The 27,616-nt window shown below is 47.5% G+C and overlaps 1 protein-coding gene across 1 annotated transcript in view; it reads left to right on the top strand.

Moving 5' to 3' along the window:
- The window catches only part of GABRA3 (gamma-aminobutyric acid (GABA) A receptor, alpha 3), a 61,301-nt gene that overhangs the window by 23,574 nt on the left and 10,111 nt on the right, over positions 1-27,616 (top strand). The window contains exons 3-7 of the mRNA XM_009331623.1: positions 6,992-7,059; positions 10,922-11,142; positions 20,941-21,023; positions 24,794-24,937; positions 26,599-26,751. Coding sequence (XP_009329898.1) covers positions 6,992-7,059; positions 10,922-11,142; positions 20,941-21,023; positions 24,794-24,937; positions 26,599-26,751 — 669 coding nt within the window. The remainder of the gene's footprint in view (positions 1-6,991; positions 7,060-10,921; positions 11,143-20,940; positions 21,024-24,793; positions 24,938-26,598; positions 26,752-27,616) is intronic.

Here is a 27,616-nt window from a genome sequence, read left to right on the forward strand (position 1 = left end):
AGAGGGTGTCAGGTCTGGGTGGGCTGACCCACCTCTGGGATTACCCTCCCCCCATAGACAAAATGGGGCTAACGGGGTCTCTGTTGTGTCTTGATGCTTCTGCCCAAGTGAGTTTTCCTGGAGATGTGTTGGTGTTTTAGGTAGTTCGGGGAATTAAACCTGATGCCGCTGTTAGCTCTGTCTGGCCTGCGAAGGATTAGGCCAGCTGCCAGCCCTCCTGGTGATACTCTTGGCCGTGATCACTGCTGTTCAGCATTGACTTCTGTAGGCTGCGTGGTGTGCTATCAGAAGCCTTTACTTCTTACTGATTTCAACTGTTTCAATTCTATATATGGAGGCAGTTACAATTTATTCCTATGTAAGGAAGGCTGCTGACAGGACCGAGATACCCTATGTATGTTCTGGGTTATTCTTCTAAGAAAAACATGTGCACGCTGCTGTCCACTTTTGGGAAAGATGCCCAGGCTGAACTTGTCAAACCTGGGTGAATGTCTGCAACATGAGACTTGGCTTTTGCTTCTGAAGAAGTAATTTTGTATTCAAGGATGCTGAGGCACTAAAACAGCCAAGCAACATCTGAAAATATGTATTTTGACTTTGGGACTGGGGGTTTGAAGAGGTTGACTGTGATCTCTGTGTTGTCTGAGATCCCCAAGTCAAAACCAATTGAGGACAGAGAAGGGGCGGCGCTGAGAGCTGCCCATATCTCTCTGTGCTCCAGCTGTGCTGTCCCTTTTGCAGATGCTGGAGGAAATGCCAGTACCTTCTCAGTTTTTTGCCGTCTCTCTTCCCCAGACTTCCCCTCCTGACCAATGCACAGCCTCTGCTCCCAGGATACTTGGTGTGAAAGCATTCCAGGTGCAGCAGGGATATTTGTGGTCCTAACATTAGCAATAGCTTATGCTGCTTTCTGGCCTTTGGGTTGCAGGAGCTCCATCAGTCTATGTCCTTGGAGTCAGCTTTATTCCCTGGCTGGGCTGGACAAGCCTAGGAGGCATTAACAGCACTGCAGTGATGTTCACTGAGAAGCTTCCTTCTGTGCTGCTATTCCTGAGCTCCCTAGCAAAAAATGCAAGTAAAGTATCTCTAATGTATGTGGGAGAGTCTTGCTGGTCCCGCAGCAGGAGAGCAGCAGTGAAGGCTACATCAGGGGTTTCTTGTGTGTGGTTGGTGATGTAGAAGATGTCATGTCTCCATTTCTGCAGCTCTTGCAAGGGAGGCTGTGGGGAGAGGCAAAGTTACCCTCTCCCCTCGGGCACCTACCCCTCTGCTTGTGGCTCCCTGTCCTCTCCCAGTACTGGCATGGCAGTCCCAAGGGAAAAGTCACAGAGAGGGTACCCTGTGCCACGCCATCCAGAGGTATGCCCTTCCTTCTTCAATGCCTCTCTCTTCTTACTGAAAGGAGGCACAACTCAGCTCCTACTTCCCAAAACAAGGCAGCACCACGGGTTAAAAGGCCATCTGAAAAACTAAGGTAGGAACTGGCAAAGGCAGCAACCCTGGTGCGATGGGACTGAAGCTGTCAGAGTGAGAGGAGGGACCTGAGGGTGGAGTTTCTGGCTGGGGGCTGCAGTGGGCTGACTCTGAAGGCAAGCACTGCCCTGGGTTGTGGTGCAGCTTGGCTCTGGTGGGCTCATGGGGCTTGTAGCAAAGGTCATGGAAGCCTTTTTTGTTCCAGAGGCTAAAATTGGAAGGAAAATTAAATCCCCCCAGCAAGAGGCTGAGAAAACGAAGAATGAAACACCCAAAAAGTATCTGTGTGCAGCTGCAAAAATTACCTTCTGCTGCTTATTAATTAGCATGGCAAGGATTTGGGAGAAGGCATGAGGTGGAAGGTGGTAGTACAAACCAACTTCTTGTGTTTCCCTTCCTGGGGATGCTGGGTTAGCTGTAAAGCACCATCTTGTCCAGTGTCCTCACTTTGGGTTACGTGACATGGGAAAGAGCTATGCAGCATCCCCTTTCTCTTCATGGTGACACTGCCCTCACCGCAGGCTGGTGGGAGTCCTTCCCAAAGGATTTTGTGTATTTGAGGGAACACTGGACAGGTCCTGGGAAGAGGATCACTGAATAAGGGGACCTCATCAAGCTGAGAAACTCTTGAGCTGAGGCTAAATGCAGTTGCAGTCTAGGAGGGTGTTAAGAGGCATTATCAGCTTGTTATTGCACTTTTTAGGTTGTGACCACGGTTGCAGATGGGATATTGGGCTGGCTGGAGTCCAGAGCAGTTCACAGGGAGCCCAGTGCAGAAACATCTATCTCCAGGAGCTGGCCTGGAGCAGATTGAGGCTTTGTTCCCCTGGGTGCAGAAGAGCCTGAACAGCACTGTCTTCCTTTCTAGTCTCAGCCATGCCATCACGCACAGAAACACCAGTACAGACAGGCTTGTCACCTCCGAGCTTCCCTAGGTCCCAGCACAGCCCTGGGGCAGAGCTGGAGCACTGCCACGCAGAGCACAGCCTTGAGGAGGTCCCCATCCCCTTGCTCATCCAGCTTATCTCCGAGATAAGGCTGTGCAGCCTCCCTGACGTCAGTGCAGCAGGCAGGAATCCCTTGCACGAAGCTGCAGTGGCTTTGCCCCTGTTTTAATAGTGCACATTGTTAGGGAGCCTCCAACACTCGGATGCAAGCACATAATTTCTGCTAGCTTGCGGCATAGCCTCTGGGAACCCCCGCCTGGGAAACGTGACTGTGTTCAGCATACCCGCAAACCTCAAGAGCTGAAACACAACCGGCCAAGTTGATTATATTGCGGTTGAGATTCTTAAATAAACAGCACTTGATGAGTGCAGTGGGATGTTTAATAAGAGCCTCCTCAGCCCCCCCGTGCCCCCCGCCTCCCATAATCACTTGTAGAGGCAGCCGTACAATCTACAGCCAGCGAGGGGAGAGGCAGCGAGGCAGCGTAATTTGTATTCCAGTTCTGCTACTGCTCTTAGTGCTTCCAAGAAGCAAGTAAAAATAGCACTCCGTCATTTTGTAAATAACAGCTATCTCCTCACAGGCCCAGGGAGTCACGAGCGCTTAAAAGGGAGATTGCGGGAAGGGGGGGATGTCTGCCTGGAGCCAGGACTAGGAAGATGGGACATGGGGACTCGAAGGGGGGGACAGGGGACTGTGGGTGAAATGGAAACACTGAAGCACCTCAGCAGCAGCAGCTGTTGCTGCTTTACACCTTCTGCAGGCACAGGGAAAACAACTGACCCTGCTGGCATGGGGCTCGGGGTGGCAGGATCTGGCCCTCCACACAGAGCTTATAGGGATGTTTATCGCCTGCACAAGCAGCCAGATCTGGTGTAGCAAATTCTTGGAGAAGGAGAGGAGTAGCTTTTAAAGAGCAGGCAGGTGTAGGGAGTGCCATGGTAACACTGTGGGAAGGGATATTACAGCTTTTGGTTTACATTTGCATTGCAGATCTGCCCAGCTGTGGGGGATTTCTGCAGGCAGGAGGAGCAAGGCAACATTGCCTGACAGGCCGGGATGGGGCTTTGTGCTGGGTGGGAGAAGGGGCAGTTCTGATAGACCTGCAGCACCTTGTTCCTGCTCACACACTTGCTCCAGATGGTTTTAGAAACACAGTTGTGCTGAAGCTTGGGAATAAGCTGAGCCTAAAAATAGGAAAAGCCCCCAGACAAGGGAATCAGCCTCAAACAAATGGCTTGGGAACATGGCATGCCACTCAGATCTCTAAATTCTGCCCATGTTCAATCGTGGAACCTAAAAATCTCTTGCTCTTCTAGTTTCATGACTGCTTCAGGGTCTTTTTTTGCTTTCCCCGTCCCCAGGTGGCAGCAGTTTGGGGCACGGTGAGGCTCAGCAGTGTGGCCGGAGGGTGCTTGTGCAGTGTGCCAAGAGCAATACTGAGCCCTCCGCTGGGCACCAGTGCCCCAGCCTGTGCGGTTCCCTAGGGCAGCCGGAGCTCAGCTCTGGTCCTTGCTCCACTCCAGCTTCCTACCTGAACCAAGTCTCTCCTTTTTTGTTTTCTCAACTATAAAACGGGACTAGCAGCATCTGCCTGCTACCCCAGCAGGCTTGAAGGCTCAACTCACTTGTGCATGTAAAAAAACTTTGAGTCACAGGGAAAGATGATGCTAGGAAAGGAAAAATGCCATTTAATGTTCTGCAACAGGTCTAGGAAAAGTGCCTAACCCTCTACAGTACAGTCCTTAATTATTAAATCTTTGGTGAGAACTGGGCAAAACAGCCAAACTGCCGTGTGAAGGTGTCTGCGGGTTGAGATGGAGATAAGGATTTCCCTGCCATGTGTCTGAGCGGAGGCAGGAGATGCTCCTCTCAGCTTTCTCTTGCTGCAAAAGTAGGTGCCGTTTCTTCTTGTTCAGGCTCAGGGTGGGTAGGTGTGAGGGTAAGGAGGGGGGAGGCTGGCTGAGTAGTTCCTGATTTCTCTGGAGAAGAAGGTCTCACCATCACAGAGCTGATGAGTCCGGGCAGGGCTGCAAGCAGTGCAGGTGCCCTTGGGCTGTAGGATCATGAAGGAAGCGAATCTCTGAGGCTGGAGCTCGCTCTGTTCTGCTGGTGTTTTACTTATCTCTGGATTTCCCAGCTCTGCTGAAATCCCTGCTTGCGTAGCAATGATTTAATTTCAGAAATCCCTCTGGATCCCAGCCAAATCCTGCCCTTAGGAGCACATATTAACATGGAAAGTTCGGTCTGGTTTTTGCCATGAAAGGTGCAGGAAGCCCATTTTTCTAAGTGCCGGGGGACATCAATAAGCCAGCGACCGAGCCAGCGCCCCCAGCTCGTCCCTGCACTGGGCACTGCCTTGCAAGCACAAAGGGGGTCCCACCAAGTTCGGTGGATTTGCATGGCCTCGGGGGGGGTCTGCAGTCTGCAAATGAGGGTTACTCTTCAGATCAAGGCTGTAATTAATTATTCATATTAATATATTATTAATATTAATAAATTAATGGAATTTATTAATGCCATTATCTTTGATTGGATTTGCCAGTAAACTGAAGGGGTGGGGAAAGGGGTCTCTGGAGCTCTGTGACAGCCAGCTTACAGCATCATAAGGACATAAAAGGCTCATGTAAAGATAGCAGGATCATATCAAAAGGTGTTCAAAACTAATTCTGCCTTTTTACCTCCTCATCACTTCCTGAATCCCTTCCCTCGTGCTTGGACCCTGAGGATCACATTGTAAAGCATGGGTCCTTTCATGGCCCCTGTTCCTCTGTCCCCTCAGGTGCAGGGGACAATTCATTCTGCACCTCACAAGGACTGGCTTCACTGGTCATGGGCAGCCATGGATCCTGATCTGATAACCATGGCTGTAAATTATTTATCTTGGGCAAACTGAATGCCAAGAAAGGAGGAGGGGAGGGAAGACAGAGTTTGTGTTTTCTCTGAAACGTAATTAGCTTTCTCTCACTGCATGTGTTAGCTGAAAGAGCCTCACTTCACTAAATGTTCTTCTCTGCTGTGTATATCATTTGCAGACTTGTTTGGAGGGAGACAGAGAAAATACCCCAAGTATTTAAGTCTTACAGAAGTAACTCATTTTGTTCAGGATGCTGTCTTGTTGGCTTTTGGGTGTTTCAGAAAGTGTACCGCATCCATATTTCTCTTTAACCTGCTTTTTATCGCATCAAGACGAGATCAAGGGTTACTTATATAGCACAATAATATCAGCCACAGGCTGCGTCAGAAGCTTTCCAGCCATAATAACTAAAGACATGTATATGTATATTTTAGCCATTAAGGAGAAAACCCTGCCACAATGCATTATCTTATTTTTGGATACAAAACTTAGAAGCACAAAACTAAGCTTCATAGTGCTGCAAAATAACTGTCAGGGGCCAGAAGGATTTCCATTACTGAATTGAGCAATGGGCCATCCAGGCTACTCTGGAAGCTGCTGCGGTGGCCAAAATGGGGTACTACGCATAAAACATGAACTCTTCTTTGGGGCTCTGAATTGGTTCTTTCATTGGGAAAGCAGAGCCACCTAATGCCATACAAAAGGAGCACAATGGCATGATCTATCCCTAAAGTGGTGAGGATTTATGGTAACGTAGTGCTAAACTCAAGGTACCTCATCCATCATGTTTTCAGTACAACCCAGTGGGAGGAGCGTAGACCATGAATCTGGCAAATCACCATGCCTTGATTTCCCTGCAAAATGGGACAGCAGCAGAGATTTCAGTTAGGAAACATACTGAAATCATAATGAAGTCAAGAATGAGAGCTGTATGTGCTGTTTGGCACAAATAATACCTGCTGGTGGCTGTGTTCTGCAAAGCACTTTAGTTTATCTTTACCTGAAGGCATGTGATTAAGATTGCCCCTAGGTTTTAGCGCTCAGGACAGGAACTGGGGCTCAGTGGTTTTGCTGGGGTAGAGAGGCTGCTGTTCAGCGTCCAAGAGGGCAGCACAGCCTGGGATGCAGGGGAGCATGTGATGCAGGCAAGCAGCAGCTTTGCAAGAGCAGCCTCTCACCAGGAGCGAGGCACTTAGGAGAACAGCAAACACGATGGCAGTAAAAGGCAATCAGAATATTGATTCTTTTTACATACAGATAAGCCTAAAGCTGTAACAAACCCAGGGTTTCCTAAGACTGGTGGAATATTGCTAGGCTGTTTATCAGGCTGGGAGACACAAAGGGATTTCAGATTAAAAGGAGTTTCAAAGCATCAGGGCTTACCTCTGCATTGAAAACACGTGGATCTGTACCACGTTATGTATCATGTAGCTGCATACATTTTGTAAATACACATTGTCCGCCTGTGCGGGACCTATTCATCCTCGGTGTAAGCGTGGAAGACAGCAGAGCTACATAGAGATGAATTTGCCCAATTACGAGTGATAAAATTGGCCATTGTTCAGGGCACAACAGAGAGCACAATGCCAGCTTGCTGAGGGCTCACCAGGGAGGCACCTGGCAGGAAAAACCACCACATAACAAAACCCAAACCCTTCCCTGTACAAGCAAGTTCAGTTCTCTAATTGCTTTTTTCCCTTTTTTTTGTCCCAGACAGCGTAACTGAAGTCAAGACAGACATTTACGTGACAAGTTTCGGCCCTGTCTCGGACACAGATATGGTAGGTGCCACTGGCTGGTTGCCTCACAGGGGGGGATGGCTTCTCCTGCAGCTGCAGCGGATGTGTCCCACCCTCGTCCCTGGACAATCTGGGCAAAAGCAGGATTTTCCTAAATGACAAGAACATGAGCAAGCATCCCAGCTGCCTGCCCGGGCACGAATGTGCCTCATCATCTTCTCGAAGGCCAGGGGGAGCTCAGTGCGGGTGGTAGACAGGAATTATTTCTCAGGTGCATTCGGGCTTTTAGAAACCAATTAATAATGGCAAATGCAACCTTGGAGGGTCGATGCCTTTGCACCGCTCAAGCACACTGCAGGCTTTAGGGTCTTTTTCTTTCCTGCAAGTGCAACCTAATGAAATGGAGAGGTCTTCCCATGGGACCAAGAGCTGTACGTAGCATGCTACACCTATTACATGCCTTGACAAACACCTTCACTGTAGCCAGCTTTCCTTGACCTGACTGTGCGTGGAGGAAGGAGGGTGCTCCCTGGGAACAGGGGAGGATGCCAGAATCTGGCCTGTTTTGGTGGCAGTGCCAGAAGACAACGGTTCACCGTCAAACTGTCCTTAGTGCTTGAACCAGAAGGGAGGCAAAAGAGAAAAAAGAGAGTGAATGTCTGCAATATTTTGACATGCTAATGAAAAGGCCTGAGGTCTGAGTTTAGGCTTGTATTCCCACAACAGTTTGTCTTCTAATTAAAACGGGACTGTGGAGCATAATTAATAGTGAGCTTTCTCAACAGCGTTTCTTGCAGCTCGTGTTCCACACATGCCCAGGCGCATAGAGAAGAGTTGGCTGTTGATGGTTGCTCAATTTTTCAAGGGTGCCACATGAAGGACAGTCATGCATTCAGGACTGAGACTCTCCTGCGCATCCAGTCCCAGAGGTGACCTGGTGCTTGGCATAGCTCAGGCCAGCGGTGGGCAGTCCTGGCCTTGGAGGGAGCCTACTTCAGGAGAGGGAGCAGCCATTGCTCTCACCAGCTGGGTCAGGCAGGAGCAATGTCCTGCAGCTCTCGCGGACCCTCTGGAGCTGGGAGGGTTTCATTTTCTGGGCTCACATGGCCATGAACATCTCTTCAGCTGCCCCACCAACAGTCCTGTGCTAGCAAGCGGAGGAGTTAGGGGAGAATAAAATCTCTGTGTTTCATTGAGATGCTAGCCGCATCACGCAACCCCATGTTGCTTTGGAAAGGTCACTCCCTCCAGGGTTAGAAGTTAACTTGATGTCAGCATAGCCAAGAGTAGTAATCTCATCTGAGTTCTCTCTCTATCTCACTTGCTTTCCTACCACAGCAAAGACCCATAATACATTCAGCAGTCTTAGCCCTTGGGGAGTATCTGATAATTACTTCCAAGGTGGAGCATATTTGAGTAAGGGAGCGTGTATAATGAACTGTGAAGAAGAAATGAGGTATTGAAAAGAGGAAGGTATTCTCTGCAATGTGATTTGACAAAACGAATTTAAAATTAGGAAGACAGTTAAAGAATAATAAATTATTTCCCCTTCGCGCGCTTTAGTTCCATGTATTTTACAAATGCATAGCAAATGTGTTTTAGCATGCCGTTCTGGTACTAAATGCACTCAGAAATGTGAGAGAGAGAGAAACCCCATCTCCTTGGGAAGCGTGGGGAGAGCCTGCTCTTCTGCGGTGGTTCCTTTCATCTCAGGAGTGGGGAAGTCCCTCCTTCCCCGCTCACATCTGCCTGGTGATCTCGCTCCCGTCCCTCCCACAGCCATTACTCATTGCGATGGAAAGCTGCTCCTGTGCATCTTGATGCAGACAGAGACTATAATTATGATGATGGAGGAGAAGCAGGTAAAGTTGCTGTGGAGAGCAGAGGAGAGCAGCTGGTTACAAAGCGTGGAGGAGGACGTGTAGACCTTTTCCCTGAGATGCTCCAAGGGACTTCTAATCTCTCTTTCAGTTTGGTTTGGAAAGTAGAGCCTGATAGGACCTGACATACACCTGAATCTTCGGTAGTGAGCTCTTGCAGCTTTGCCTCAGTCCCCAGGAAATTAAAAAAAAAAAAAAAAAAAAAAAGTTTAAGGGAGTTTTATGCTTTGGTGGATGGACTCCGGAGACAGACTCAGTCTTGATGTTTTCGGTCACTTCTATAAGGCAGTGAAGAGGATAGCATAGAACTAAGTGTGCTCCTTGGAAGGGGTGACTTGGGAATGATGCTTTCATGGAAAGAAGTATAGAAAAGAGGGGAAGAATCTAAACAAGATTTCTCTTTGCTTCAGGAATGATTCCTTAGCATAAAAGAAGAAAAACAGGGCCGGGAAGTTGTTATAAAAGTTTTGCTGCTTTGTTTGTTTTTTTAATAGGAGCAGGGAGTTCTGAATAAGATAGTTCTTCTCCTGATAAGGACTTTTCCCAAACCTTCCTCCTGGGACTGCACACAGGCTCATGCCTTTGGTTTTATCCCTTTACTGAGCTTAAAACAGCAAAGTGAAGATCACTTCCATGAAGGGGCAGAATATCTTGTACAGGGCAGAGCCTGCGGGAACATAGGATCTTCTCTTTCCTTCCCCCCTGCCAGGCTCCAGAAACTTCACGTTCGAGCAGGAGTGGCTCTGTGGCCAGGGAGCAGGGATGAATTTCTTTACCAAGATGCTTTCATTCAGCTGCCATCTGCTGCAAAACCTGTAGGAATTTCTATGACCTGTAGGAAACTGATGCACAGCAGCTTTTAAACGCTGCTGGTAAGAGCTGCAGAAAAGAAATCACTCACAATGATAAGTTTAGTTGGTCCTGCAGCCTCCAGGAACCTGTAAGTAAAGACTATGAATCTGCAATAGCAGGGGAAGAATAGCTGGGACAGACAGATTTTTCTGAAGCCCCCGTCTCTCTCTGAAAGCCTTGTGAGCTAATGAGGTCCCTCATTAGCAAGAGGGAGGTGTGTATTGTAGAGGTGAGCAGTGGTGCAGCTCATGCTGATGGGCTGAAGACTTTCTCTCAAGTGAAATGGACCCTCAGAGGACACAGGGTGGCTCAGGTCACAGGGTACAGCAGTCTCTTATGCCAGGCACTGGGCAGATTGATTTAGTTTTGCCTCAGGGGTGGCTGTGGAGCCACAGCGCCTTTGCTGCTTGGTCAAGTGGTTTCTGAGGCTGCACATGAGTGAGGAGCTGGAGTTGGCTGCAGGGTTTCAAGGAGATGACTTCTAATTACCCCAACTAGAATTTGGCCTAGGAAATGGGTTTCTACACTAGCTGAAAGAAGAAAAAAGAAAAAAAAAAGAAAAAAGGAAAAAAATAGGAAAAAAGAAAAAGAAGAAAAAGAAAAGAGTGTCACAGGACCCTGTAATGCAAGTTTGTAAGGTCCTTGATTCAATGCTTTTCTAGAGGTGGCCTGGGGAACAAAATAACATTAAGACAATGTCATGAAGCTTTATTTTTTTTTTTTTTATGAGCAGGGGTATAATTAGCAGAATCCTGGCCAAATTCCATTTCTAGGAACTTTATTTTTGCCTTTTTAAATTCCCGTGTAGCTGCACACAACGGTTCCCTCCCCTGAAACATCTGGATAAAGGTGGTGGTGCAGCAGGGCTATTCCAGGACTGGCACTGTAGGCAGTATTGCAGTTTGTCTGCAGTGGTCAGAAACACTGAAACACAAATTTTGGTGTCATATGTAAGTCATTATACAAAATGTGGTAAATGCCCTCTATCCTCCACAGATTTCTCCACTGCCGTTAATCCCTACTTCTTGTTGCATCACGCTTCATGTCAACCAAGATGTGCCAAAACACAGTATGCTCAGTGACCGAAGATATTTACCATTTCTTGAAGTAGCTTGTTTGCAATGAAGAGCTGAGTAAAACATGACTTATTTTTCTCTCCTTTCTCCACAAAGGAATATACTATTGATGTCTTTTTTCGGCAATCCTGGAGAGATGAAAGGCTGAAGTTTGATGGTCCTATGAAAATACTTCCCCTGAACAACCTGCTGGCCAGTAAGATCTGGACTCCTGATACCTTCTTCCACAACGGGAAGAAATCTGTCGCCCATAACATGACAACACCCAACAAGCTGCTGCGTCTGGTGGACAATGGCACCCTCCTGTACACCATGAGGTAAGTTTGTGTCCCCTGGGCCAGGGTCTTCCAGATCCCTATACACATGCAGGCAAGGATGGGACCTCAGGGTACATTACAGCAGGGTTTGTGCAGACTTCCACTGACTCTGTTAGTACAATTGAGAAAAAAAAATCTGTTAGTACAACTGAGTACTTCTCTGCTTCTTCCCCTACTATCCTTGTTTCCTACCTATGTAGCATCACTGATCCTCAACTTAAGCACATTTTTACAGGTAGCTTTTTTCTCATCACTCATGTTGATTTTTTTCTTTTATGTGATGAGGTAGAAGTGTTGGGATCTATTGTTTGTGGAGTTGGTGTGCCACCCAACTTACTTTTGTTCCTGACCTCTGATGGGTTATGAAGTCAGGTTTCCAGTATTGGTAGGGGAACAGTAGGATGGGAGAATTTATTATTCTCCAGCAGCTTGAGAACAGATCTAAATTTGTTCAGCATGTTACACCAGAGCCGTTTGAAACATCTAACGAGCCCAAGCTTGCTTGTGAGAACAATGGGGGTTTTTTTCCTACTTCATGGAATTAGAAGTCCAAATCTGTGTAATCAATGTATATCATTAGGAAAAAAAATCACGAGCTTATTAAAAACTGTGCTTTGGAGGTGCCAGGTTTGGAGAGGCCACTGGAAGTTCTCAGTTTAACCCAGCCCATGTTGTCCCCAGCTGAGCTCTCAGTGGGACTCCCAAACATGAAGTAGCCCTGCAGCATGAGACCCCAAGCAGTGATACAGCCTGTGCAACCCCACTGTGAGCTCCAGCAACTGGGGCCAACCATGCTTGGGCAGTCATCTTGTCTGGATTTCTCAGGAACAGCCCTGGTACATACATTTATCACTAAGCTGCAACAGGTGGAGAACATGAAGAGAAACACCTTTGGGTTAATTGTACTTTCGTTCCGGAACTATTCAGATATTTCTGTATGCTTGTAAGCTATTCATCCATGTAAATAATGTTTGCCACCTGGGGTTGATGCACTAATTTGCCTTCTGAGGTAAATGGGCTTATAAATGAAACAACAAGCTACTCATAGATGCAAGAAAGGTATTGAATTGGTTTTGAAAAGGTGTAAATCTTTGTTTTCAAAAATTATTTTCTCTGCCTCCATCTTCAAGCCAATCCTAACTAATAATAGGCTTCATCGTGGACTCTTGTGTGCTGAGATGCTGCACTTTCACCTGTTTTTTGAGGACCAGACAGAATTTCATCTCTTCAGAGTTAAGCTGGCTGTGAATCTACATAGCGTCAGCAAGTTTTACAGCTTACATTGATAAATAATGCTCTGGTTTTGTGCAGTAGTTCTCAAATGCAAGCTAATCCTGCCAGTGCCCTGGGGGTTTAGGTCTCCACACATCAGTGATCTCACAGTACTGAGGCAGATGGGGTAAATGAAGGGAGAAGCCCAACTTGACTTAAGGGCTCAGTTCCGCTCCCGGCTCTGTGACCTGCATGTGGATGACTAACACTGCCCCCATTTGTATCATTGTCTGATTTTAAAGTACTATAGGAGCTACTGGCATAAGACAGCAAAAAAAGGACTTAATTTCAGGGATTTTATGTAATTTCATTTCTTCTTTATTCAGCAAACAGCCATTAGCTTCAGCAAGTTTTGTGTGACTGAGAAAGTATTGGATTTACTTTTCCGTTTAGGGCTGGGCAGGTGCCAGGATTGCAGCATTACAAGGCTCTTGAGAGTGAGCTTCTTAAAGAAAACGGAGTCATGGGATTTTTTAAATAAATTCAACACATCCTTCAGTTTAGCTGTCTCCCAAAGAAGGGGGTGATGAAGGAGAGTCTGGACCTCCCTTTGCGTCTGCTCCTGCCCCCCTTAAGAGCCTTTAAGGCTTTGCAAGAGGTGAAGAGCCCACTCGGAGATACCCAAAGGTTGAGGGTTGGATATCAGGCCTTTTGTCACATGTTATATTGCACAGTACCAGGAGCTGTAGTGCATGGAGAGCTTTTCCTTACCAAGCACAGGTGGCTGCTGCGCAGATGTGTGTGAAGCTACCCTGGTAGGGCTCCAGGCAGTATTGGACCAGCCTGATGCTGGAGTTATGGCTAGAGCTGGCCAGATGGCCATCTGGAAGGCACGCCTGCTGCACAGGACAGTGTGTCAGGGGCGAAGCAGGGCTCGTCTGGGTTTGCAGTTCAACGCATCCAGGATGGGATGTCTGTCCTGGTGCATCTGATGATTGCCCTTCTTCCTGCTGCTGAAGGAAATGCCTGCTCAGGGCCACACAGGGTCTTTTGAGTGGGGGCTCAGAAAGGAAGATGCAAGGGCACAGACTGCACGGTCCAGGACTGTGCATCAGGCTGAGACTCGGAGACCAAATCCTGCCTGGCTCTGCCACTTGTAGGCACTCACACCTCAATTCCCCTGTAAAATGATGATGATGGTATCACCCTCCTTTGTTAAGTGCTTTGAAACCTCCTCCCAGGAAAGGGCTGGAAGGAGACTCATGTTTTATGTCCAAGTGGCACATTCACTGTTCTCCCCCATGCCCAGGGGCATGCACATGTGTCCTTCTCAAAGGAAGGAGCAGGACCACAAAGCCAATCTCAGCCCCACACGGCTGACATCCAGCAAAGTGCAAATCCCAAAAAGGCACGCTCTGTCTTGCTGACTAGGGAGCGAGACTGGACCTCCACCAGATTTCTCCTGGATTGGGAGGACTGCCCAGGTGATCCCTTGCAGGCTCAGTCTAGACTGGTACATTGCCATGCAGTTTGACTCCTGAGACATATCCTACTCCTTTACCTTGTACCAGTCAATATCCTTGAGGGATCAGCTCTGCTGATGGGCAATTAGAGGCATGTCTCCTGCTATTTATCCTGCTGTGAAAGCCAACTTCTCTTAGTCAAGGCTTACATTTATAGATGAAGTTGCTCTGGTGGAACAGCAACTCTGACACGTGCATCCAACAAAATTACACCTGTGTGACAATATTTATAGCTCCTGGAGAGAGCCTCTTTATCACTGACCCGAGCTTCAAGAAGTCGCACATCAGCTGTAGCTGAGCGTCCCGAGATTTCCTTTAGTCACGGCACAGCCTCCTCGTGGATCATGGCGCAACATCACGGCGCAAACATCTGATCACTGACTCAGGCAGTGTCACTGGGTGACAAATGGCCTTTGCGACTGCAGCACAAAATTGCATTTCTCTCTTCCCCTCCTTCTGGCTGCTGAGGAAGGGACAGGATTACTGATCCCTCTGCCTCTTCCCTGCTACTCTCGCTGCCTTAGAGGGCATGGAGAACACAGTTTTATTATGTAGCCCTGCCTTTGCAGTCTTGTTTGTGGAGCTCTTACAAGATCCAAGTAGTTCACAAAAGCCCAGCTAGGGCCTCAAAGCTCTGGTGTCAGACCTGAGTACAACAAACTGGGAATTGTGTGTGGATTTACATAAGGTACAGACAAAAAATCAGCTGCTGCAGCAATCTCTGGATGTACTCTCTGGCTTGAATTGTGCAAGGCACATAGATAATGTTCTGGTTCTTCCTGGCCTTGAAGCATATGAAAATAGTGGAAGCTTAATGCTGTGCTGATGGGATTCAACTTTGTGAATCCAGGCTTTAAAGAGCTCTCCTGCTCTCCACAAGGACTGTCGGAAAGGCACATTGAGGCTTTGTAGTTATTGTCAGAGTGGTTCCCAGACAATATGTGCTCAAGTTATGCACTTAAAGGATGTTTTCTTTAACTGCCAGGCTGACATTCAGCTGCATGCCCAAAGACTTTGCCTCAAGAACCTGTATTGCTAAACACAACGTGAAGTCCTTAGTGGCAGTGCACAAGCACTTGGGAAGGAGGATTGGTGAACCCCTGGGTGAGGCAGAGGCAGAACAGGAGGGAAAGCCGAGTACAAAGGCACGCAGGGCGCGTGCAGTCCTACCAGGGCTGTTGAACCCTAGATAACAAGTCCTGTGCCTACTGCGGCATGCTCAGGGGTTTGGGCTTCCCAGGCTGCTTTTTGAAATCACAGAGCTTCACAGTGTCTCTCCCACCAAAGGCTTTGGGTTGTCTTTACTGCCTGTTTTTTTTAACCCCCAGGCAACTTGTGAGAGCTGTAGGCTGGAGCTTGCAGAACGCTTCCACGCAATGGAGGTGCAACCATCATTCTCCTTTCTGCAAGTGCAGCAGCTGGGATATCCCAGCACCAGCTCCTCTGGGTAGTATGGGCTGGCAGCTATTTGGCTGCATCCCACATTAGGGCTGATCCTAAACAAGACCATAAATGGACCCGAGCAGACCAAAGCTAGACTGCTAAACACACAAGCAGACGAATAGATGAGATGAGATTTGCACAGCCTCCTTTTCCCTGCCTTACAGATCCCAGAGTGGATCCAAAGGCAGAAATGGTCTGTTTTCCAGGCTTGGTTTTGTGCAGGCAGACTTTTGTAAGGAAGCTGTCCCAGGAGGGAAGAATTTTCAGAGATTACCTTATCTCGCTGCATTTCTGCCATCATGGGTTGAAATCTCCAGGGGCTGGAAGAGGATGCAAAGTGAATTCAGTGCTTTCAGATCCAGCACAAGGATCCTAGAAGCAATTTGGCTTCCAAGCTCAAACCCCAGCAATTAAACCTAACCTAGATTCTCACACAGTCTAAACTGTAAACACTATTTGGCCTGGCTGTGGTTATTAATGAATCTCCTAGAGGAGAAATCAGGACAAAACTTAAGCCATATCCCTGGCATAAACAAAGTCGGTTCTGCTGTGCAGGGTGCTGTCATGTTTTTGTACCACACATACACCAAGGGATTATTTGCGTCCCAGAAATTGGACTGAGACTCTCGCTCATCCTGCAGCACAACGCAGGTAACGACAGGGGCTCTAATGACACATCAAAGGCTTTGCTAAGCTCCTGGTAACCATGAGAACAAAGCTGAAGTGGTTTGTTGTACCGTCAGCCCTGGGAGAGGTATGTTTAGCCTGATTCACGCTTCTTGCCATTGTGTTGAGCAGTTCAAAGGACCTCCCATGACTTTAAAGAGAAAAACATGGTTTCTCTCTTGGATGTTCCACTTCTGGTGCCATTGTGCCAGCAAAGCAAAGAAAAAACGTGAGGAGTTTGGGGTTTGATTTCAAAACAGTTCTGTGTAAGTTATTGCTAGTGCTTGGGACAGATAAGCCAAAGGATACAACAGCTGGATTATGTGATTGCTGGCAGCTTGGCTATTTTTCACATGCTGTTTAGGCTTTATAATGACATTTCAGGGCTCAGATGTCTGGACCTGAACAGGGCATCAGAGCAATGGAGCAAACCTCTGTGGCTAGCTGGCCATAAGCTCTCTTGCACAGGGTAAGGGGCAAAGATGAGAATTTCTGCAACGGGCTCTTTTACCCAAATGCTGCAGAGGCAGTGGTAATTGTCTGGGAAGTGAGATACATTCCTCTTAGTCTGACATTTTGACGTTTCATTAAGCAAAGCATATGGTGCTGAGGAGTCCTTCGCCAGCAACAGGAGGTGGTGGGGAAGGCCAGCGCGGGGGGAGTGGAAGGGGAATGTGGGCACTCTCCTGAGTGGTGATTGATTCCACAGCTCACCTAAATACCTCTGCTAATTAGCGCTCTGAAAGATGAGTGTGTGCAAGAGAGGCTGCAGGAGGGGAGTGAAAGATGGCCGAGGGATGCAAGGGGCAGAGAGGTGAGCAGGAGCGAGCAGCAGTGCATGCACTCTGGTCATGGGGAAAGCATCTCAGGGAGCCAGCACACCCCAGCATGCTTGGGTGCAAAGCAAAGAGGCATCAGGCAAGGGAGAACACCTGGGAGGGGGAATGCTTGTATTGTTTCCCCCTTCAGCAGGGAAGCTGACTCCCTTTGCGTGTTACCTGTGAATGTGCTGACTTCTGGCTGGCTGAAGTTGCTGAACTAGACTCGTCTTGTTGGAATGATATGGCATTTTCTTTTTTATTTAATTTCAGGAGACTTAAAAACTCCTTCAGTTGTAGGTGGAGAAGTGGCAGATTAGGTTGCTTTTTCAGTGGTTTGTTGATGGATTTATTGCGTTGTTGTTTACTGGCTCAGCTGATAAAACACACTTGAGATTTAAAATGTGACTGCTGCATTTCCACACACCTAAGGAGTCATCCAGCATCCGTATAAAGTTGTCTCCTTCCCTTGACCACATTTGCTCTTGTTCACCATGGCCTGGAGAGGGCAGGAGGGTATGGCCAAGGCCAGCTTGTGCCCAGCTGGTCTCTGCTGCCATCCTGGCCCCCTCTGAGGCTCTTTCTGGCAGCTCTAAATGGCACTCAACCACCAGACCTACAATCTGTGGTCCTTTGAGTCATTCACCCTTTTTCACAGTGGCTGTTGATCACAGCCAAGACTTGCAAACAGTACAGTGGATGAAAAAGGCCTTTCTGTTTTTTTGGGGGGAGTTCAGGATACATCAGAAGGAAAGCACTGATCAGAGGAGAGGTTCTCTGGAAAAGCCAACTTTGGAAACACCCAGCTAAGAGCCTTTTGAAATAATAAAGTAATCAATGAAGCCAACGAAGGAATAAGAAGGTAAAGAGGAAGTCTTGTGTGGCCTGCTGAGGGAGACAGGGGAAATGCATCAGCATTTCCTTTACACAGGTGACAAATATTAGACACAAAAAGTCCATTGCAGTTGGGACACAGAAAGAATTGAATGGTAAGATCCGTAAGGACATGTTTGACAAGCTTGCCAACCATGAAGCTCCCCGAGTGAATTTCAAGCTGACAGAAAAAAAAAATCACAAAAGAAACAGAACAGGAGGAGCAAGACTGTCAAGTCCACACCTTGCTGCCAGGTTTTCATACCTGCTTCTTGAAATCCTCATCTTTATCCAGATTACAAAAGAGAGACATTGGAGAAAATGAGCAATTTGTTCATGGTAGCCTTTGAGTCTCCAGAAGAAAATAATTCCATGTGCTTGTGGGCTTGTCAGAATCATTATCAGTTTTTCCATTGACTTCAGTGAGTCTTGGTTGAAGTCCTAAAGATCAGGTCATCTTCTCTGTCGTGTAAAACAGGTACATTCAGTCCAGAGGTGAAGAAGAGATCAGCAAGTCAGAAAGAGTGATTTGTTTCCAAGGAAGTTACATTGGCCACACAGTGGTTCTTGGATTGGCTGAGGAAGCCAAGGTGGGGCCAGACATAATGGAAGCAGGACAGTCATCATCACCTCTTTGTCAGTATAATGATTACTACAGGACATAGTGGTCACTCTCCATGTACATGGATTCAGAAGGGATTGGCAGACTCAGAGTAGAAAAGGTCCTTGGTCTCTGGTGCACTCAATCGCCTGGATACAACCCCTGAATCATAGAAGCCGTAAGCCACCTGCTGCCAGGAGATGACAGCAATGTGTGGTTTGCTCTGTATTTACCCAGGTTTCATACTTCTTTATAAGTATCCACTGGCCTCCTCTACCAGAGGTGGAGTCAGCCTGCATAGACCCAATAAACCCGCTGTGATTAACCTGGCCAGAGTATGGAGCATTGCATCAGCCACAGTTGGGCTGTGAGCCCTTGGGACCCAACAGTGAATGGTGACTCAACAGCCAGCCCCTCAGGGCTTCACTGCAAGTAGTCCCCATGGGGTTTATGGGGACCATGTCCTGCTGATGCTGAAGAGCTGTTTATCAGGAGTGAACCTGTCCTGATTGTGGGAGTTGCTTTTATAGGTTGGGTTTTTTTTCCCCATGTGGGGTAGCTCCTGGGGCACAGTGGAGCGGATGTGCCTGGTGGAGACAGGGCACTGAAAAACAGCTGAAATGAATATGTGCTGCTGTTGCATTAAGGAGCAGGGAGGTACCACTGAAACACTGTGGGGCTGGATTCAGAAGGTCTGTAGGAAACTCACTGCTTTCCTTTGCTAGCTCATACAAGAATAAGGTGTAGACTTCCCCATGGTGTGATCTGATCTGTGGCACTGTGACCCTAGTGACCACTGCAAAGGGGTCGTGTGCCTCACTTCCCAGACATTCCCAAAGGCTGGGTTTACTGGGATTTAAACCCCTGCTGTAGGTGCTGCAGGGGCTCTGGGTCACACAGGAGGGTTTTGGCCGCCTAGCCCTGCCCCATCGAAGTTACAGCAGCTTCCAGCTCTGCTCCTCCACTTCTTGATTTAATACCTCTGCCTGACTCTTGCGAGGATGCCAGCTTTCCTAGACTCTCTGAAAGAAGCAGATGAGGCTGGATGTGGGTCTGAAATCATTAGGTTCATTTCCTCACCCAGCAGAGCAAAATTCACAGCCAGTGGAGAGTTTCCAGCACAGCCTGGGCTGCTCTCACAGCCAACACGGAGCAGCTGTGCAGGAATTTGCTGCTGCTCTGTCCCTCACTTGTGCTGGTGTCCGCCTTTCACAGCACCATCTGCCGCCAGCAGCCACCATTGCTGCAGCCTTGGAGATCCCCTGCCACCTCCAAGCCATGGTGATTCTGCTTTGTTTCCCCACAGGGGTTTTTAGAGTGATTTGTGAAGTGCTTGGTTTTGTCCACCAATTTTTGTTATGCCAAGTTTAAAAAACAGTCCTTTTTTTTTTTTTTTTGGCTCATTTAAGGCTTGTCTACCTGAAAGAAATAACTTCTATTTTTCTTTTCTTTCCTTTATTTTTTCTTCTTTGCTTTTAGCAAACAAAATCTGAACCTTTATTTTTTTCAGGGTTTGTTTTGCATTTGACTAAGCCTCAATATTTTCTATGAAGAATAACTTGATAATTTTTCCCACTGAAGGAAAATATCTCAATAGAAGCTTTCCACTGTGCTTCTCGACCTGAGTTTTCCACAAGCCACCTTCAGCCTTAGGTCTGTGCGCTTGCCCTTTGCATCCACCTGTTGCAATAAAACACGGTTTATTTGTTATTTTGCCGAGCCATCAGAAGTGGGTCTTTTTTTCTAAAAATGGTTCCTTCAGAGAAGATCATATTAGACATCTCCTGGGAAGCTGTCTGTCCTGGCTCCCCCCTGCCCAGGCTGCAGGCTTTGCAGTACTTCAGGAAGGAACACGAGCTTAGAGCTACCTCTTTTAGAGCCTTTTATAATGGATCCTTTTATGCCTGGCTCCATATTCTACAGCACACTGCTTTTATGGTTGTGCCTCCCTTACAAAACTGCTTCCTGATGAGGTATCCTACTGGGATTTGGTGGATGCGTAAAGAACACAAGTTGTCCTGCACCCCGCAAACAGCCCCAGGACACGCAGTTCTGCATCTGCCCACAGCATCCTCTGCAGTGCCACCAGCAAGGGAAGAGCTGGGGGAGGTGGGATGTGGTGCCCCACATGCACAGTGGTGTGTTGTACCCTGGTGCAACACCTGCAACTTCATGGCTCTGACTGACTTTGTTCAGCAAGCCCAGTAGCACTGTGGCTTTCTGACTGAACAATCTGCCAGCCCTCGGCTCCTTCCAGACCACTAGCAAGAACAGGCCATGTTCCCTGGAAGCCCCTTCCCTCTGCTTTCCAGCATGGTCCATGAGATGTCCCCTGGCCCCAGGCATTAATGAACTCTTTGTGCACAGTGCATAAGCAAACAGAAGTCCTGGGCTTTGGCAGATTTTCTGATTGCACTGAGTGGATAAAGATGAACTCAGTCAACAGGGTTGAGTTTATACAATGGGAAAGGTGGCCAGATCTCTGTGCCTGCTGTTCTCTCCACAGCTGATGGCCCTCTGCCCAGAGACCCAGAGGTTGGTGACTACATTGAGGCCTTTGTCGCCTTTGATGGATGCAGGGCAAAGATGCTGTGGCAGAAGGGCCAGGTGGGAGCTTCCGCAGCCGTGTGTTTCTGATCATGCCCTGTGTTTTGTCTTGTAGGCTAACGATTCACGCAGAGTGCCCCATGCACCTGGAGGACTTCCCAATGGATGTGCATGCTTGCCCGCTGAAATTTGGGAGCTGTAAGTACCCTGATCAGTCTCTGCAAGGAGGTGGGTAAAGAGCTGAAGAACAGTCCTTTGTGTGGCTAGTGTTTTCCGGTATTTTAGTAACAGTGTTATTAATTATTGCTAATGATAATGTGACCAAAAATTTGTTTCTGGTATCTCATACATGTAATTCCTACCATCATCAGAAATGGGTAGCAAGCAAATTTGTAGTCAATTCAGATTCACAGGATGGGTTAGACACCTATGGTTTTGCTGTAAGTTTATTAGGGAAGTGGGAAGAGCAGCTTCCCGTTGCCTTCCCTGCCTTGAGCGGGCAGTGCTGCCTCTTCAGCGCTGCCTCAGCAGGACCAGCATTGGTAGAAAATGCTGGTGGTCTTCTACATCAAAATGCTTCGGTCTGTTCTCCCAAGTAACAAGCGATAGGACGAGAGGAAATGGCCTCAAGTTGCGCCGGGGAGGTTTAGATTGGACGTGAGGAAAAATGTCTTTACTGAAAGAGTGGTTAAACATTGGAACAGGCTGCCCAGGGAAGTGGTTGAGTCACCATCCCTGGAGGTATTTAAAAGACGTGTAGATGAGGCGCTTAGGGACATGGTTTAGTGGGCATGGTGGTGTTGGGTCGATGGTTGGACTTGATGATCTTAGAGGTCTCTTCCAACCTTAATGATTCTATGATTCTAAAACTCAGGGATGCTTTTCCTTCATCACAAGGTGATCCTGGGGGGGACAGATTTGGGAAGATAGCAGTGGTGTGTGCTGCTAGGTGTCCTGTCCAACTTCCCTGCATCACTCCTGCCAATCTGGGGAGAGCCTGAAATCTCTGGCTCCATGCTCCAATGGAGCTTACAAACCCCTTGCTCCCCTTCAGTCTGTCAGGTAGGCTGCTTTCAAGTAAAAGGCTTGGAAACTCTGGGAATCTCAGTCCTAAGACCCAACAGTTCTGGTTTAGGGAAGATTTGCAGCCCGCTGGTGAGTTGAAAGCTGCTCCCAGCCTCCCAGGAAGGGAGCCCACCAGCAATCTTCCTTTTGGACTCTAAGAAAATGGAAAAATCACCTTTCTAAACTGATGCTTCCTTCCTGTAGGCATTTGGGAGTTAACTAAGGAGAAAGTTGAAAAGGTTGATTGACACCAGAAGAAATCATGTTTATCATGTGCATCTGCTCCTCTGCCTCATGACAAAATGCATCCATGAAACTGTATTATTCAAAACTACTAAAATAAAGTTATTTCTTAGGCACCACCTATTTAAATGTAGAACTTATTGCCACAAGACTTCACTAAGGCCAGTAAAATAGCAAGCCTTAGAGAAGGATGAATTATTAATGTTAATTGACCTTGTGAGGAGGGATATTAAATCTCATACCTCAGGCCTAAACTCTGGGATTATTACAAGACTTGCAGGAAGGCAGGTTACTCCACATCTAATTGCTTATAATGTTTCTTGGTAAGGAAAAGAGATTAATGTGCATATTTCTGCTGGGACACCCTTTGGGGTTCTTCTGGGTATTTTTACTGATTTGGCCTCTGAATGATGAGAGTTTTGACACAAGCAGCTCAGAGCTGCCCCTGATTAACATTAGTATGGCTCTTTCTGAAGCACCTATCCGCATAGCATCTGAGCTCACCTCTCCTGTGTTGGAGTAGGATTAAACTAGTGTTTGCACCAAAAAGCCGTCGACAGCTGGAAGCTGCTCATTTGCAAGAAGCTTAGAGTGGGTCAAATTTGTAAGTACAAGGACAATGCTAGGGCCAGACACATGCTGTTCAAAGGATAGCCAAATTTGCCTCTGTGACCCCACAACCTGAATGGCTCATCAGTGGCCTCCTGTCCCTGTCCCACCATGGCAGCCACCCAAAGAGGGAAGGCAGAGAGTTTGCAGGAGAGGTAAAGGTATCAGGTATTTCAGATAGCTTCAGCTGCCCACCTGCATCATTCCTTGGACTAAGTGCAGTGAAGGTGATGGCTTTACTTATCACCATGCTCCCTAGAAGATGGATGTATGTAGCAGAGAACAACTGTTTCTAAGCCAGTCATAAATATCAAGGACCTGTCCTTGTTTGGATTGGACTAGACTGCATTGCAAGCGAGGTATTGAGCAGAACCAAAACAGCTTCATGGCATTAAATATGTTCCAAGCATCCATGCCATGCCTATGTGACACTAGATATGCTTCTGTCCCAGACGACCAGATATGTAGACAACTGCATTTTCAAGGATGATGGCAATGAAACTGTGGGCAAGTTTCCTCTGTAGACTGAGTGGCAGTTGGTGAACTATGACTGCTAAAGCAGAAGGTGCTGCCCATCAAGGGGGAAGAGCATTGGCAGAGCTGTACAAAGCTAAGCCTGAAGGAGGATGGAGGTCTCCAGAAGCATGCTGAGAGCTGGAAGGAGGGGTTGGAAAAGCAGAGTGTTGCACATCAGATGAGAGGTGCCAGCCTGCATTAGAAGTGCTTAGGCAGCACGCTGGCGTGCTGAGAGACTTTGGCTGATCATCAAAACCACTCCTCCCACTTTGCACAGCGCCTGCTTAGTATTTAACTGGTTTGCCAAAACCTACAGTGCAGGGATAACAGTGGTTGTTTTAGAAAGATCAAAGAAATCTGGTTGTCTCAGGACACAATCTTTCACAAAGCAAGAGCTGAGACATTTCTATAGTAGACCTGACCCATTGCTGACCTGACCCCAGCCAAAGAATTCCTTAATGTCTTAATAGGAGAAGCTGGTCACAAAAATGAATTAAAGACTTGTTTTAGTGAACTTTGTTCTTGCCTAAAAAACTGGTGCAGAGTGGGTATGGATAGGAAGCTTGGGCATTATGCGGAGAAGTAGCTCCTAGTCGAGTCTGGAGAGACACAATTTCTGGATACCATAGGACTGGCAAAACCAAGAGCATGCAGGCGCTGTTGGGAAAGGGAGTGGCCATGAGGACGAGCAGGGGTTTGGTCACAAAGACTTGTGAAGGTGATGGTGACTGTGTGTGTTAGAGAGACGTGTTTGCATATGGAGAGTAGGGCAGGTGGGATAGAGAGGGGAACTTGCAAGCCCCTGGAAGGATGCCCTGGACCTAGGCCCGGCGCTACCCCATGCAGCAGTCCAGCAGCACTTGCCTGCTGTTTCTCTTGCTTGTGCGGGCAGGCTTTTCTCAGCACTGGCCTCCCTCGCTTGCCTGGCAGATTGGCCTGGAGGCTGGCAAACACAGGGTCATGAAGGGAAAAAAGCATCATGGTGGGAGGGCACACCACCTCCAAAGCTGAGAGGGTTGCTTCTGAGTGAAGGTAAAGATTTTAAACTTTTTCTCCTTAGCCTGAAATTCAACCCCGTTTGCGTTTAGCCCTTTCTCACCAGCTGCTGCCAGGATGACTCTCCCAGTCCCTGGCATGGCAGGGCTGTGGCTGTCCTGCTGCCCCAGCAGTCTGCTGGTCTGGATGCCTTCTTATCTCGTTTCTGCTTGGAGCCAGCCCTTGCAGAGTCATCACGTCAAGGGTACAGCGTGTCTCTCGACGACAGTGCTCTGCCCCCTCTTCCAGCTCCCTTCCGAAAACCCCAGCTCCCTTTTGCTCATTTGATTTAACAGTTGCTGAACTGCCTTGGTCTCTCGCCATGCTTGGCTGCGCTCAGCCATGTGGCTCCAAGGAATGCACAGCAGGGATTAATTTGGCTACAGGCTAATTTTTGTGTGTGTGTATATATATAAAATATATATATATAAAATATATATAAATATATATAATTTTGGTCAGACAGAAGCACAAACCTCATTCTTCTTTCTCCTCCGCAGATGCCTACACAAAGACAGAGGTGATCTACACCTGGACACTGGGGAAGGATAAATCAGTGGAAGTAGCGAAGGGTGGATCTCGCCTGAACCAGTATGACCTGCTGGGCCATGTTGTTGGGACAGAGATGGTTCGATCCAGCACAGGTACTTGTGAGACCTCCATGCAGTGCATGGGCTGAGCACACTGTCAGACGAGATGGACCTGTGGGCTTTCAATGCCATGATTTGGCATAATTATGGAGGCAGTACCTGTGGACAGTGAGCACCACAGTACTTCCCAAGCCGCGTGCTGTTGGAGAATATGGCTGGGGACATCTGGAGCAGTCACCAAGAGGCAGTAAAGGGTTTAGCTTTTAGTGGTTTCCACTGAAAGAGCCTTATCACTCATATCCTCTAGAAAACTGATTTCAGGCATCTAAAAATGACGTGTTGTGTGGAAAATCTGCCCCACCTTGCCCAGCTGGTTTTTGGTACTGTGGGTTCATTTGTCTTGGATCCCTTTCCAGTCCCTCAGGAGAACATTGCGGGCAGGGGAGGTGAATGCAACATAATGTTCAATGTGATTTTCACTGCATCTGTTTACACAAATATTATAATAGCTAATAGAAGATTATTCCAAACAAATGTTTCCTCTGATTAATGACCAATATTAATCATCTTTCTCTCCCATCTGCTGCTCCTCCCTTCTACTCTGAATCCAGGTACTGATAGCTTCTGTTATCTCATGTGTGTCTTTCATCTTTCTTTTTTTCCTTTCTTTCTTTTTTTTCTTCTGTATGCACCAGTAGTTCTCTCATTTGAGGATATTTCCTCTCTGGTGCACTTGATTTTAATAGTGTCTGTCTGTAACAACTCATATCACCTCCCTTGGGGAAATGTGGGGAGTCCAGGGAACTAAATGTCATATCATCTGGCCCATCTCTCTACTTAAGTTGTAATAAAATGTACAGATGAATAACCTGAAGTGGCAAGAAAGCTGCTAAAGGCTCCTGTGTGTAATGATATAGCAGAGCCACGCTCAAAACAAAAAGGCACAATAATCCAACAAAATATCCAAAGCTTTGAGTTGGGGGAATAGGGCATTGAGGGAAAATAGGGACAGCTGCTTCTTTGGTTTACAGCCCAGATCTTTAACAACAGAACTTGCCCCGATTTTTGAGATGGGTACAGTGAGGAAAGGTGGAATATTTTCAGGATTGTCAGAGAAAATAAAATCCTTTTTCCTGAAATCCTACTGAAGCATTGTTAGGGTCTCTCTAAGCTTAAGGGATCTTACCCACAATGTGGCTCCCTGGGCTGGACCAGAAAAGGGATGGGAGATGGGTTGGGAGAGACCCCAGAGGCATCTTGTGCCTGGAGTGAAACAGGGCAAGTCTATTGCCTCGTTGTTTATTGGGATTGATTTGCTCTTGTCCCACAGCCGTTTTGTAGTGAATTAATCAAGTCTCCAGAGAAGTGTTTTGAAAGGACAAATGCTATGTGGAAGTCACCCAGGCTACACTGGGGCACGTGCCTGGCGTGGCACAGCAGTTGTGTGTACATGTGCAGGATGGGCAAAGTCAGTGCTGACAGTGTGCTGCAGCATGCATTCCTCCTTCGCACGGCTGTTAGGGTGGCCTGCAGTACTGTAAGTTACCAGGGCATGCCAGCCAGTAACAATATGACACACATACTGCAATTTCATCTAAGAACTTGAAAGTTTGTTCAGGACATATCTTTAGTGATTTAGAGGTCGATTGGTGGTCAGCTGGCCCCATCTCACAAAGCACCGGCGGCTCAGCATCTCTAACTGGCTGTCTCTGCAGGGGAGTATGTCGTCATGACCACACACTTCCACCTCAAGAGGAAGATCGGGTACTTTGTGATCCAGACCTACCTACCCTGCATTATGACGGTCATCCTGTCCCAGGTCTCCTTCTGGCTTAACAGGGAGTCCGTTCCTGCCCGAACGGTTTTTGGTGAGTCTGGGAGCATGGGGGCATCCTCTCAGGTCAGCGGAGAAAGGCACCACAAAGGACAGGAAATAGACTGAGTATCACAGCTGGTCTTCTCCAAGCCTTGACCAGCATCAGTGAAGCTGCCGGCCATTTCCCAGAATACCTCTCAGTGTCTTCCCAGTGCCCCTGCTTCCACTGAATCACTGCGAAAATACTCCTGTCCATGTTTCTGCTACAAGCCAAGACATAAATATTAACAGTAATCAAGGTATTGATCATCTAATTATATGCATTTGGCTGTGTCTACTTATCTATATCAGCTTTTGAGTTGAGGAGAGGATAGGTACATGGGGAGACATTTAAAGCTCTACCTTTGAAATTGCTAATGTGCCCCTGGTCAGAGCTCCACATAACAAGTTCCTGGGCTAAGGGAGTATAACTGCGTGGTAAATATATTGTTATTATTTTCTTCAGCTGGTTTCAGATCCTCTCTCTGAGGCAAAGTGTCAGGCTCACATTGCACATATATTAATAGCTTTTACAAACATTTAATAATAGAATTGCTTTGTGCTTTCCTGCCAAGACCTTTAGTTCAGGATCTACACACACACGCTCACAGACCAGGTGTGATGCTGCAGGATTGTATTTCCTGGAAATAACAGTGCCCAGCAGATACCACTTAACAGAGAATATATTGGACAAAAGTCACCAAGCAGAGAGGGGCTATATGGTACCACCTGCTCGTGTTTTTGAATAAGACAGAAAGTGGTGTGTTTTCAAAGATCATGAAGCATTTTCTCTGTAGCAAGAGTCGTGATAGAAATACTCCCACAAACCCAGCAAGGCTGATGTCCTCCTTTCTGGACCCTCTCCACAGGCCTGGACC

The sequence above is a fragment of the Pygoscelis adeliae genome, unplaced genomic scaffold (assembly GCF_000699105.1).
Source record: "Pygoscelis adeliae isolate BGI_AS28 unplaced genomic scaffold, ASM69910v1 Scaffold79, whole genome shotgun sequence".
Classification (NCBI taxonomy): domain Eukaryota; kingdom Metazoa; phylum Chordata; class Aves; order Sphenisciformes; family Spheniscidae; genus Pygoscelis; species Pygoscelis adeliae.